At 46.1% G+C, this 12371-nt stretch overlaps 2 protein-coding genes across 2 annotated transcripts; both read right to left on the bottom strand.

Moving 5' to 3' along the window:
• Window positions 1–3671: 3671 nt before the first annotated feature.
• Window positions 3672–7497, bottom strand: LOC101773390 (signal recognition particle 54 kDa protein 2). Its single transcript, XM_004970074.2, has 9 exons — window positions 7098–7497; window positions 6833–6932; window positions 5956–6109; window positions 5731–5881; window positions 5492–5640; window positions 4915–5015; window positions 4675–4832; window positions 4389–4503; window positions 3672–4287 (listed from the first exon to the last, which is right to left on the bottom strand). Exons 1-9 carry the CDS (start codon window positions 7326–7328, stop codon window positions 3956–3958), a joined length of 1491 nt encoding a protein of 496 aa, XP_004970131.1. The 5' UTR covers window positions 7329–7497; the 3' UTR covers window positions 3672–3955.
• Window positions 7498–9270: 1773 nt separating this feature from the next.
• Window positions 9271–11746, bottom strand: LOC101772980 (single-stranded DNA-binding protein, mitochondrial). Its single transcript, XM_004970073.3, has 8 exons — window positions 11616–11746; window positions 11249–11499; window positions 11032–11102; window positions 10782–10924; window positions 10488–10693; window positions 10272–10372; window positions 9884–9943; window positions 9271–9554 (listed from the first exon to the last, which is right to left on the bottom strand). Exons 3-8 carry the CDS (start codon window positions 11093–11095, stop codon window positions 9538–9540), a joined length of 591 nt encoding a protein of 196 aa, XP_004970130.1. The 5' UTR covers window positions 11096–11102; window positions 11249–11499; window positions 11616–11746; the 3' UTR covers window positions 9271–9537.
• Window positions 11747–12371: the final 625 nt, after the last annotated feature.

Raw genomic sequence — 12371 nt, 5'->3', positions numbered from 1 at the left:
CCAGGTGCGCACTCCCCGTCACGTTTCTACGAGATCGACGTGTACCCTGCTAGGCCTGCGCGTGTTTGTCACGATGGACTGGGTCGCAGGCCACGATCGAGGGGTTCCGGTCGAAGGGCTTCTCGCGGGACGAGGGCGAGGCCCTGCTGCGTCGTGGCGTGCACGTCGCGCAGGAGGCGCGCCGATCCTTCGTGGAGGGCGACACGAGGGGGCGCTCGGCGCCGCCGGTGCTGGTGGCCGCCTCGGTCGGGAGCTACGGGGCGTACCTGGGCGACGGCTCCGAGTACAGGCACGCACGAAGGCCGCATATGATCCGAGTACAAGGCGTCACTTGCTGTTGAATGTTGATGCAGTGGCGACTACGGCAAGTCGGTCACCAAGGAAGCGCTCAAGAGCTTCCACAGGAGGCGGCTGCAGGTGCTGGCGGACGCAGGCCCCGACCTGATCGCGTTCGAGACGATCCCGAACAAGCTCGAGGCGCAGGTAAAACTATTCGTAGCAAATTGGATCTGATTTGTTCAAAATCGTGTGCGTGAGCCCGGTAGGTCTGCGTTGTAACAATTCTACTCATTCTTCTTAATACAAAGGTACGCAGCTCTCCTCGCTATTCTCGAAAAAAATTGGATCTGATTTGTTCGAATGCTGTCGGTGGTGAGCCTGATGGTGGCGTGGCTGCCCGTGAGCCTGCAGGCCTACGCGGAGCTCCTGTAGGAGAGCGGCATACGGGTCCCGGCCTGGTTCTCGTTCACTTTCAAGGACGGGGTGAACGCGGCGAGCGGGGACCCGATCGCCGAGTGTGCGGCCGTGGCGGAGTCCTGCGAGAGGGTGGCCGCCGTCGGAGTGAACTGCACAGCTCCCAGGCTGATCCACGGGCTCATCCTCTCGATCAAGAAAGTCGTATACATCTCACGCTGCCAGTTTCTACTACTTCCACGTTCTTTTGTACTAATAGCGTTTAGCAGCAGCTGCGTTCTGAACTCGTCGATTTTCAGGTTACGAGCAAACCGATCGTCGTGTACCCGGTAACCCGAACAGCGGCGAGTCGTACAACGCCGAGACCAAAGAATGGGTGGTGCGCCCTCTTGCCTTTGTCACGTACTAACAATGACCAGACTAAAGAATGAACATTTTGCTCTGGTTCGTTCTTCGGAATGACCTGCAAATGTGTTTAGTTGGGCTGTGGTTTTTGAAAAGCTGTTATGATCTGTGAACCGTGAAAAAGCAGCTGTGAGAAAGTAGCTGTGGAAAAAGCAGAAGACCGTTTGGTTAGAGCAGCTGTGGCGTTTGAATAAACTGTTGAGTGGACACTACGTGTCATCCACGGTTCACCTCACTCAACTCTCTCCCTCTCTCACTGACAAGCAGGTCCTGCTCCTTCCTTTCCTTCACGTTCTCCCTACTCCCCGTCACGCTCCTCTCCCACAACCGGCGAGGCCGTCCCCTTCCCCGCCATCCTCTCCCGGGTCCGCGCGCTCGCCGCCGCGCTCCGTGCCCGCCTAGGCGTCTCCCGCGGCGACGTCGCCTTTGTCCTCGCGCCCCGCAGCCTTCACATCCCCATGCTCTACTACGCGCTCAGCCGTCGGCGCCATCGTGTCCCCAGCCAATCCGGCCCTCACCGCCGGCAAGATCTCTGGCCTCGTCGTGCTCTCCGGTCCCTCCATCGCCTTTGCCGTCAAGGCCACCACAAGCAAGCTCCCTCTCGGCCAACGCCACCTTCTCGCCAACATCCGTCGCCAGCGCGACGCTGCACGTCATCGTCAGGCGCGAAGGCCGACATGAGCGGGAGTGGCGGCATCTGCGAGAGCGAGTTCGAGAGGCTGCGGCGGGACTGGGAGGCGCTGGCACTGGAGCTGGCGAGGCGCTGTAGCAAGAATGGGTGGTGCGCCCTCTTGCCTTTGTCACGTACTAACAATGACCAGACCAGAGAATGAACATTTTGCTCTGGTTTGTTCTTCGGAATGACCTGCAAAGCCTCAGGATGTGTTTAGTTGGGCTGTGGTTTTTGAAAAGCTGTTATGATCTGTGGACTGTGAAAAAGCAGCTGTGAGAAAGTAGCTGTGGAAAAAGCAGAAGACCGTTTGGTTAGAGCAGCTGTGGCTTTTGAATAAACTGTTGAGTGGACCCTACGTGTCATCCACGGTTCACCTCACTCAACTCTCTCCCTCTCTCACTGACAAGCAGGTCCTGCTCTCCTTCCTTTCCTTCACGTTCTCCCTACTCCCCGTCACGCTCCTCTCCCACAACCGGCGAGGCCGTCCCCTTCCCCGCCATCCTCTCCCGGGTCCGCGCGCTCGCCACCGCGCTTCGTGCCCGCCTAGGCGTCTCCCACGGCGACGTTGCCTTTGTCCTCGCGCCCCGCAGCCTCCACATCCCCATGCTCTACTACGCGCTCAGCCGTCGGCGCCATCGTGTCCCCAGCCAATCCGGCCCTCACCGCCGGCAAGATCTCTGGCCTCGTCGTGCTCTCCGATCCCTCCATCGCCTTTGCCGTCAAGGCCACCACAGGCAAGCTCCCTCTCGGCCAACGCCACCTTCTCGCCAACATCCGTCGCCGGCGCGACGCTGCACGTCATCGTCAGGCGCGAAGGCCGACATGAGCGGGAGTGGCGGCATCTGCGAGAGCGAGTTCGAGAGGCTGCGGCGGGACTGGGAGGCGCTGGCGCTGGAGCTGGCGAGGCGCTGTAGCAGGAGGCCCGCACGCAACTGCTGGACATGGAGTGCCGCGGAAAGGAGCAGTGCACGGCCTTCCTAGCGCGCACCGTCGGGAACCCGGCCTTCCTCGATGGTCTGCTGGCGCGTCGTGGCCGCGCGCCCATGGAGGTTGGCAGGAAGCGGCGGCGGCTCGACGCCTCCGTTGCGGCCGCGCCGGACGCCGCGGACGTTCTCACGTTCGAGGAACTGGCGCAGGCGGCGGTGCAACGCAGAGGAGTCGGGGCGCTACGGGTGGTTGGGGGCGTCCGGGGGCAGTGGGGGGTTTGTTGTGCGGAGGAGGCGGACAGATGTGCGGGAGAAGAAATAGAATGAGGGAGGAAACAAACGAGTATGTTCATAACCAATGGTAAGTGGGTAATTTTTTCTCAAAAATACTTAAAGGGGAAATGTGCTTTTGGTTTTGTAATAGAGTAAAAAGTAACTTTTAGTCTAAAGCACATGTGACTTTTAAACTATTTGCTTACCTTTGGTTTTTGTAAAATTAAAGTCCAACCAAACGTACCCCTCACGCCTCGGCGTTGCAGGACTTCGTGTCGTGCGTCGGCGAGTGGAGGAAGGCGGGCGCCGCGCTCATCGGTGGGTGTTGCAGGACGAGCCCGCCACGGTGCGGGCCATCGCGCGGGCGCTGCGCGAAGCGGACGCCGACGAGTACGATGATGTCCCCGCCGTGGCCGTGCTCTGACGTTTCATTTCTTCGGTTGCCGGTAGAGGCTGTAGAGGGCGCGTCCTTAAGATGTTTCTTTGTCGCAATAAAATGCAATCTGGAACGTTTAAAATGCGATATGGATCGGATGTTCTGAAATGTTAGGACTAAGGTTGGTTGTTCCATCTTTCACCCGGTATGACTTCAAGTCATAACAGGCTGCAATTTCACTCAATTCGAATGCTCGGTGCGGATTCACATGCTTAACCAGCACAGTCGCACGAGATAGAACCGAAAGAAAAGGAATAACGCATCGTTTCGCAAACTACACAACCATCTTCATTTTGTCAAAATATACCTTTTCCAATCTACCGGGGCCAACATAAGTACATAAATTAAATTTTCAGGTGTAAGAAGGGAGCTACAGTAACCCTGTGTGCGAATCAAACATTTTTTAACAAGGCGCACGCGAATCCTCTTGTAAAACTCTGACGACGATCTCAACCGTAGCACTACGGCCCAACAAAGGCCTCGATTTTGCATCCTGTTGATCGACCTGAAACAAGACTTCTGATGATTGTGATCGTTGTTTCTGTGAAATTACCGGTCACCACCCATGCCTCCGAACATTCCTCCCATCTCCTTTGATCCCATCTGTTTCATCAGTGACTGCAGACCACCCATGCCACCAATCTGCTTCAGCATCTGCGGCGGAAGGACCTTGCTCATGTGCTGAACATTCATGTTGCGGGACAGTGCACTCATCTCTCCTTTCTTTGGGATCTTGAGCCCCTTCATCTTGCCCCAGATTTTAGCAAGCCGCTTGTACTCTTCTAGCATGTCCATGACATCCCTGACAGGCCGGCCAGAACCCCGGGCAATCCGAATAATCCGTGACTCGGTCATTAGCTTTGGATTTGTGCTGTCAAGCTCTGAGAAGAAAATGGTTACATGAACACAACATCTACAATATTGACCCAGTAATTTCTGTATGGAAGTAATTTCTGTATGGAACACAACATCCACAACTTACCAGCATCTGTCATGGAATCCATCATCGTCATGTACCGCTTAATCTTAGCCTGACTTTCCTTCTCATGCCCTTTTGGCATCAATTCAGAGCTAAACCCGGGCAACATAGAGAATACCTGAAAATAATTCAAAATGAAAACTGTATTTGAGAGATGACCCTTGATCATGATGATGTAAGGAACGAATCCTCTATTACTGCCATTCTAAAAAACATTATTGAAATGAATCCATTACTCTGTTGGTTTTGATAAGATGTTCAAGAAATTTCAGGACTAAACGTAGCTAACCTGGCCAATAGGACCCATTTTCAAAATGTTCTGGAACTGCTCATACATAAGCCTGAGAGTAAAGCTTCCTTCAGACAGTTTCTGCAGAAGTTCAGGTTGTTGATCGGTAGGTACCACTTCATGAATCTTGTCCATAAAGCCTGACCAGTCTCCCATACCTGTGAATTACACAAAGAAAGCTTAACAGAGGGTAACACACCAATAAAGTAGGAAAACAAACACCTTTATATTTTCACTGACCTAACAGGCGACTAACAAATGGCTTCACATCAAAAACTTCAAACTCATCAATGTGTTCTCCAGTTCCAATAAATATAACGGGACTTTTCGTTGCTGCAACCCTGAAAATAAACAAGGATGCAAGACATGTTAAGTTCCACATATGTTTTGAAATGTGACTCTGATGTACAAGTACTTTCAATGAGGTATCCTAAATGCGTGTGCATGAAGGGAAAAACCTTGTTACACAAACAGAACAAACTAAAGATAGTGTTCTGCATACAGTCACTCTAGCTCAAGCTGCATTTATTCTTGGCAAAATGTGATATGATGTAGCTGTTTAAAAAGTAATTCTATCTCATAATCCCATCCGGAATCTTCATTCATTGAACTGAGTTTTCATGGTTGGGTACTCATTACATCACTTATCTAGAGTGAAAGTGTGGAATTATCTGTGCAAAATGCACCCTGACTATAGCAAGGTAACAAAGATTCCAATTGAGAGCATTTACTCCAGATTCTTTGGAAATAATTCTTCAAAGCCACAAAAGAGAAAATCACCAAGACGGTATTGCAACAAAAGGAAGCGAATACTCACGCGCTAAGAGCGCCACCTCCTTTCGCATGACCATCCATTTTTGTAATAATCACAGCACCAACAGAAACACTTTGTTTAAATGCTTGTGCCTGATCAAATGCAGCCTGACCAATACTACTGTCCATCACAAATATTACCAAGTCTGGTTTCTGCAGGAAAACACAAGAATGGAAGTGAAATTTTGCTAGGTTTCATGGCATTGCTGAAAGCCAGAATGTGAGAATTTTGAGCGCACATACAGTTGCTTCTGAAACTTGCCGCATTTCCTCAAAAAGTGCTGCTTCTTGTTTGTGCCTTCCACTTGTATCTACAATAATGAGATCGCAATTTTCTTTCTTGAACCTCTCCACACCCTCAACAGCAATTTTCACTGGATCAGACTCCATGTAGCTGCAAAGAGAGTGTTAGAGAAAACAGAGATGATAATAAGATTTACAAATAACTGAACCTGCGAGTTATAGCACCTTCCATAAAAGGGGATCTTGGCCTTTGTTGCATTTTGTTTTAGCTGATCAAAAGCACCAGCCCTAAATGTATCAGCGCAAACCAGTGCTGGTTTGAATCCTTTCCTCTGATGATAATATGCATATTTTGTACATGTGGTAGTTTTACCAGAACCTGCACGAAAACAACGCCATCTTGTGAGAAGAATGGTGAGCATGCAAGGGATAACGACATATATTGACTCAACGTGATTAAATTTAGGATTTGTCCCATCTTTGCATATGCCATAGAAAGGCCTACGGCATAAGGTATGTTTTTTCTGTGCAACCAATTCAGCCAAAATGAAGATACTTGATGCTATAGCATTGAACCTCATATCAAAGCATCCATCTTCTTGATTTTTCAGATTTAAAACAGCACATATGTACATCTAACACCTTAGGCTTCTAGATGTGTCTTCAAGGAAATAACTCAATTTTATCAAGAGATATAAGAACTTATGGTATCGATTGACTACCTCTGCTATATTCAAGAAAGCAGAACATCCACCAAAATTTTATAAAATAGTTAACAATTGCTACTTCCTGATCTATGTAAGAGCTTGACCGCCTTCAATTTATGAGTTGGATTACTGGAGGTGACCAATCTCACTGTGAACATCATTATGCGCTGTAAAATGGTTTGAATAGTTTCATTTAAATTAATTATGGGCCAGGCAATGGCCTATTATTCTAAAAAAAGGAATGAGCAAAGTGCAAAACATTCCAATTAGACTAGATTGCAATAAATCATGTTTTGATAATTCAGGAGCTCTTGAGCAAAGGAAACCATCAGCCAGACTTCACTTGGGCAAATGTGCAATCAGCATGAGGCATTGAGCAGCGAAAAGGAACCAACCTTGCAGACCAACGAACATGACCACGCTTGGCTTGCCCTTTTTGGGGGTGAAGGAAGGCTTCCCGGGATCCAACATGTTGCACAGCTCCGTGAAGACGGCCTACAGTAGCAGCAACAGAGATTAATTGACGCCATCAACGAGAAGCATTGGTTACCCTCCCCCCCCCCCCCCCCCCCCCCAAAAAAAAAAAAAAAAGTTACACTGAAATCCCTCGAAGCTTTCGATGGATTGGGCGGGTGAGGCAACGAAGCACTACGCCCCTACCTGCTGCATGATGCGGCGCTTGTTGGTGCCGGCGGCGAGCGCCTCGAGGTTGACGATGCGCTTGATGTTGGTCTGCATGTCGCGGACCATCTTGAACTGGACATCCGACTGGAGGAGCGCGCGCGAGATCTCGTTGAGGCAGTCGTTGAGCACCTTCTCGTCGATCACCGTGGCGTTGCTCATCTGCGCCAGGGCGCGGGAGATGCTCCCGCCTAGCTGCGCGAGCACCATCTTGCCGGATTGGGGGTGCTCCGATCCCGCTTCCCTTGCCGGTGGTGACTTCCGAGGGCGGGGGAAGAGAGGATTAGGGTTCCGATCAGGGGGACGCTTCTCGCGTGGGAAGGGGATGGGGAAGAGGAGGTTATGGTGACGTGGAGGTGACGGATGGGGTTGGAACGCGGAGAGGACAAAGGTGATTGACGCCTTCTCTCGGCGAAGACCTTTCTTCCGTCGGGAGTTATGAATTTCTGACTTCTTCTCATTTTCAAGTATAATACAACCTTCTCAATGGATGAAATGTAGAATTATGAATCATGTGATGGTTTCGATCTGTCCATTGGATCACGATGAGATGTATTATATGATGTTGTGATTTTAACTAAGGAGGTGTTTGGATCCATGATTAAAATTTAGTCCATGTCACATCGAATGTTACTAATTAGTAGTATTAAATATAGGTTAATTACAAAATCAATTGCAGAAATGAAAGCTAATTCAAGATACGAATCTATTAAACCTAATTAGTCCATGATTTGATCATGGATTAAATATGTGCTAATCATAGGTTTAATAGATTCGTCTCGCGAATTAGCCACGGCTTATGCAATTAGTTTTATAATTAGTTCACGTTTAGTCCTTCTAATTGGTATCAAATATGCGATGTGATCCGAACTAAAAATTAAAATTAATCCATGGATCAAAATATCCCTAAATTATTTGGAGTACTGCATGGATCTATCTAGAGTGATAAATGTTCATATTAGATATGTTCCATTTTTTTTTATCGATGGTGTTGCCTTAAGTTTAAATTGTTTTGAAGGTTCCATCATTATCGAGTTTGGCTGCACAGAGCATCCATCCATAAAACATCGACGCCCACATCTAGCACATGTCAAGATAACGAGATATTATTTGCTCTACTCGGTTAGCATTGTCAAATTGAATTGCATGACATCCCACGTAAGAACAGGCAATAGGTGCAAAGAGATTCGCAGCTGATATACGTCACGTAGTAACTACTCCCTTTACGCCTTAGGGATAACTACTCACTTTACGTCTTAGGGGCGTTTACGTCTTAGGGGCGTTGGGTTCCAGTTGCTTATTTTTAACATCTGTCACATCGAATATTTAGATACTAATTAGAAGTATTAAACGTAGACTATTTACAAAACTCATTACACAGATGAAGACTAAACAATAAGACGAATCTATCATTACACATATGAAGGCTAAACAATGAGACGAATCTATTAAGCCTAATTACTCCATAATTTGACAATGTGCTGCTACAGTAAACATTTGCTAGAATTAATTAGGTTTAATAGATTCGTCTCGCTGTTTAGCCTCCATCCGAGCAAATAGTTTTATAATTAACTCATATTTATTCCTTCTAATTAGCCTCCGAATATTTGATGTGACACGGATTAAACTTTAGCTCGGGGAACCAATCGCCCCCTTAGTAGTGAGACAATTTCTCATATACCATCAAAATTTATTAAAATTCTCTATTTGCCATCGAAATGGTTTCATCCTGTGCTACTACTTAATTTTTCTTTTTCTCCTGTGTCATAACAAAATTTTCCTTTTCTCCTGTGCCATAACAAAGTGTAAAAACGGCAAACGGAGTACAGAAACTTCTCCCGGACTTCACGAGTGCCAGTACCAGAGCTCCGGAAGTAATATCGTGTCATACACGATGACGAACCATTCGATTTTAGTAGGCCTATGATGAAAACCAGTAGTATACCAAAACTAGTAAGCAAAAGGAGGAGAGGTCCTCCGTTATGAGTTTTATGACAATGAGGTTCTCAAGCGTCTGTTATAAAGCACTGGCTTAAGAATCGCGACAGTTTCACTTCCACCGTATAGCGCAGTTCTGTCTACAATCTACCAGATAATGGCGAGGGCTCTCCAGATATGCAAAGCATGCATCAAAAAAGATGCAAGCTCACAATTAAATGAGAGAGGACCTGCAAATTTAGATTAAGTAATAGCTGAAATGTCGTTCACTCCTACATCAGATGACACTATATTTATTTCAACGTCCATAAGATGATCCTTTCAGCTAAATTCAGAAAAAGCGAAACAAAATGAAAGAGAGCAGGTTTCTTGCATCTGCAAGAATAAGAACATCACTCCGAGACATAACGCTTGCGGCACAGGGAGCAAATCTAACGCTTGTCCAACTCGCTGTGTTGGCCGACGGTCCTTTGCATTGCAGCTAGAATAGTCCTTCCCCTGCCACAACAAAAGGTTGTTGTGATGATGTTTCGTGAATCGTGATGAACACATGCTACACATGAATCTGTTTTTTATGAACAAAACCTTAGGCAATTAGGTTCCCACTTTCCAAATTCATGAGAAATCATAGTACCCAGTCAGTGCTGAATTACTGGCTGATAAACATGGAGCGAGTTTGCTAGTCTATAAGCAAAAGGAACACAGATAAACATTTCCAACTGCAATGTTGCCTAGTTGCTGATCATAAATAAGAACTGATAATGATACATATGTTCTGTACGTGTCCATATGGAACATAAAACCTTTTAGATGCAAACTGGACTTACTTAATTCCTCTAATGATTTGCTGACATCACCTTCCCCTGACTGAAGCAAGCGTATTTTGCCTGCACAAATAATATTTTTATAAACTATAAATCATACAATAGAAACGAACAAAACTTAGACCTTTGAAATTCTAAAATGGACAACAATGGCATCAATTCAGAATCAACAGGAACAAGGTACATTGATATAAGTGAAAATATATAGGCTGCATAAGGCGGATGTGTGGTGTACAGTAAGGAAAACATAGTTAGCACAAAAATTTCATTTCCAGTAAACAATATAGCCAACCAGGGATAAATTAACTCCATATGAGTTAAGTCATTTTTGCAATAGAATGATGTTACAGGGAAAAAAGGACAGCTGACACTTGAATGGAAATTAACATACCATCACGTCGCAAACAGATCTCTGGTATATTTTTCACTTGATCATTGACACTGTCACTGTAGACTCTAGTCTCGATATCACCCTCAACAAAGACTGCAGAACTGAAATAACGCATGGTTATAACAACTTTGTACCAGTAAAACTGACGCTCTGAACTAAAGTTCTGATTTCATATCATGCAGAAGACAAAAAAATCCTATGATTTATATCACATACTTCTTGACCAACTTCTGAACAGCATATGCACCAAGCTCCTCATTATGGACAGCTATTCGATGCCACTGAGCTGGCATTGGCAAGTTATCGGCTACTATCCTCTGGTCAAACATACCAGCTGTCCCAACAGTAAATACAGTTACCGTATGCCCATTCCTTAATTTTTTCTGCACAGGCACTTGTCCAACTTTGCCACAAATAATTGCCTGGCAAGAACGAATTATGTAAATGAGTCAAATTCCTCCACTGTAAACTAAAGTATGAATAACTGCTCTTGTAGAATGTATCAATTACCCGGTATACACCACGGAATTGGTATTCCTTATTTTTCCTAGGACCTTTAAAATCATCATCATCTTTGCCACCCATGCCAAACTTCTCATTGAGATCAGAAAAAGATACAGTGGAGCTGAATGCTCGTGATTTAATGTAAAGATCTATAGAAAAGAAACAATAACGTAGCAGTCATTTTATGCCATTTTTTTGTAGCAGTATGTAAATTTAAATTGCGAGCCTCTTCTGTGAAGAGAAAGGAACTACACACCAGCTGAGCTGCACTGTCCTAGGAGCCTCTTCAGGCTTAAGCCCTTCAAAAGTCTTGTGCCCATGCTAAGTCTACACACATGGATATAATCGACATTCAGCCAAAGGTGAAATGTACTCAATTTGACCTACCAAATTCCCTACAAACTTACCGCGAGAAATGAAATTGGGATTAAACTCACTCGAAAGATCCACCCAAGCAAGTTAGGGTTCCTTACCAGTGGAAGAAGTCTAAAATCTGATGGATCACCACTCCACGGCAGCTCAGTAGCAGAAAATGGAGGAGGAGGAGCAGGTTGACCACGAGGTGGGGTGAGAACTGAGTGGTGTGGTGGCCTGGCGCGCTTCGATGGCTGGAGGCGCGGTTCGACGGCGCGGGCGAGGAAAAGGACGACGGCGTCGCGGATTCGCGGTAAGCGGTAGAGGCATTCGCGTCGAGGTAGGTCTACTGCTGGGTCTTGGGCTGGGCCTAGAATGATCCAGAAGCCCAAGATGGTTTTAGTATTTCCAGAAGGAAATTTGCATTCATCTCCGTTTACAAATTACACCATGGGGACAACCCAATTTTACCTGATAAAAACTTACGTTAAAGGACTCCTAATTTTTCATGAAACAGGATTCGGAAGGTGACTGATGAATGGAGCATCTCCGTTTACCAACAGAATGTTCTCCTACAAAGATGACAAGAGAACTCACAAAAAACGAACATTGTTGTTTGGTTTTTAACTACCTTATACATCTCGATCTATACGAGACAAGGAGAGCAAGAGGGACCAAGGCCCAGCTGAGACACTTGTCGCAACTCACAAGTCCCAATAAGATAGTCGTGCAAGCGTACAAGTGGTTGCTTAGCACTTGATATCAGTCAGCCTGTGGTGTGCATGGAGTAGCAGCTATTGTTTTGATACTACTAATTATCACTCTTAACTCTTATAACCACGTGAATAAATATATTCGTTTTTTTATTCTAATGATCCACGCAGAGATTTCAAACAACATATATACTTAAGATCGGAGTTTTTCCCCAGTCCAGTTGCAGAAAACTTTAAACAAACTACCTAACGTGTCTGGACTGGAGAAATTTCAAATAAAAAAGTTATACACCATACGTCACTTAAGGGGGTGTTTGGGAAACACCTGTTAAAGTTTAACACCTGTCACATCGGATGTTTGGATGCTAATTAGGAGTACTAAACATAAGCTAATTACAAAACTAATTGCACAGATGGAGTATAATTCGCGAGACGAATCTATTAAGCCTAATTAGTCCATGATTTGACAATGTGGTGCTACAGTAACCATTTGCTAATGATGGATTAATTAGGCTTAATAGATTCGTCT

The sequence above is a fragment of the Setaria italica genome, chromosome V, assembly GCF_000263155.2.
Source record: "Setaria italica strain Yugu1 chromosome V, Setaria_italica_v2.0, whole genome shotgun sequence".
NCBI lineage: Eukaryota > Viridiplantae > Streptophyta > Magnoliopsida > Poales > Poaceae > Setaria > Setaria italica.
This window is presented reverse-complemented; position numbering and strand designations above follow the sequence as displayed.

Bases quoted from the DNA above. Each gene is read 5' to 3' on its own strand.
- LOC101773390 (XM_004970074.2), bottom strand. From the start codon at position 7,328: ATGGTGCTCGCGCAGCTAGGCGGGAGCATCTCCCGCGCCCTGGCGCAG. The intron at 6,933-7,097 runs GTAGGGGCGTAG...CTGCTACTGTAG, and splicing joins AGCGCCGCATCATGCAGCAG to GCCGTCTTCACGGAGCTGTG. The intron at 4,504-4,674 runs GTTAGCTACGTT...AATTATTTTCAG, and splicing joins AAATGGGTCCTATTGGCCAG to GTATTCTCTATGTTGCCCGG.
- LOC101772980 (XM_004970073.3), bottom strand. From the start codon at position 11,095: ATGGGCACAAGACTTTTGAAGGGCTTAAGCCTGAAGAGGCTCCTAGGA. The intron at 10,925-11,031 runs GTGTGTAGTTCC...TCTTTTCTATAG, and splicing joins AGGACAGTGCAGCTCAGCTG to ATCTTTACATTAAATCACGA. The intron at 10,694-10,781 runs GTAATTGATACA...CGTTCTTGCCAG, and splicing joins AATTCCGTGGTGTATACCGG to GCAATTATTTGTGGCAAAGT.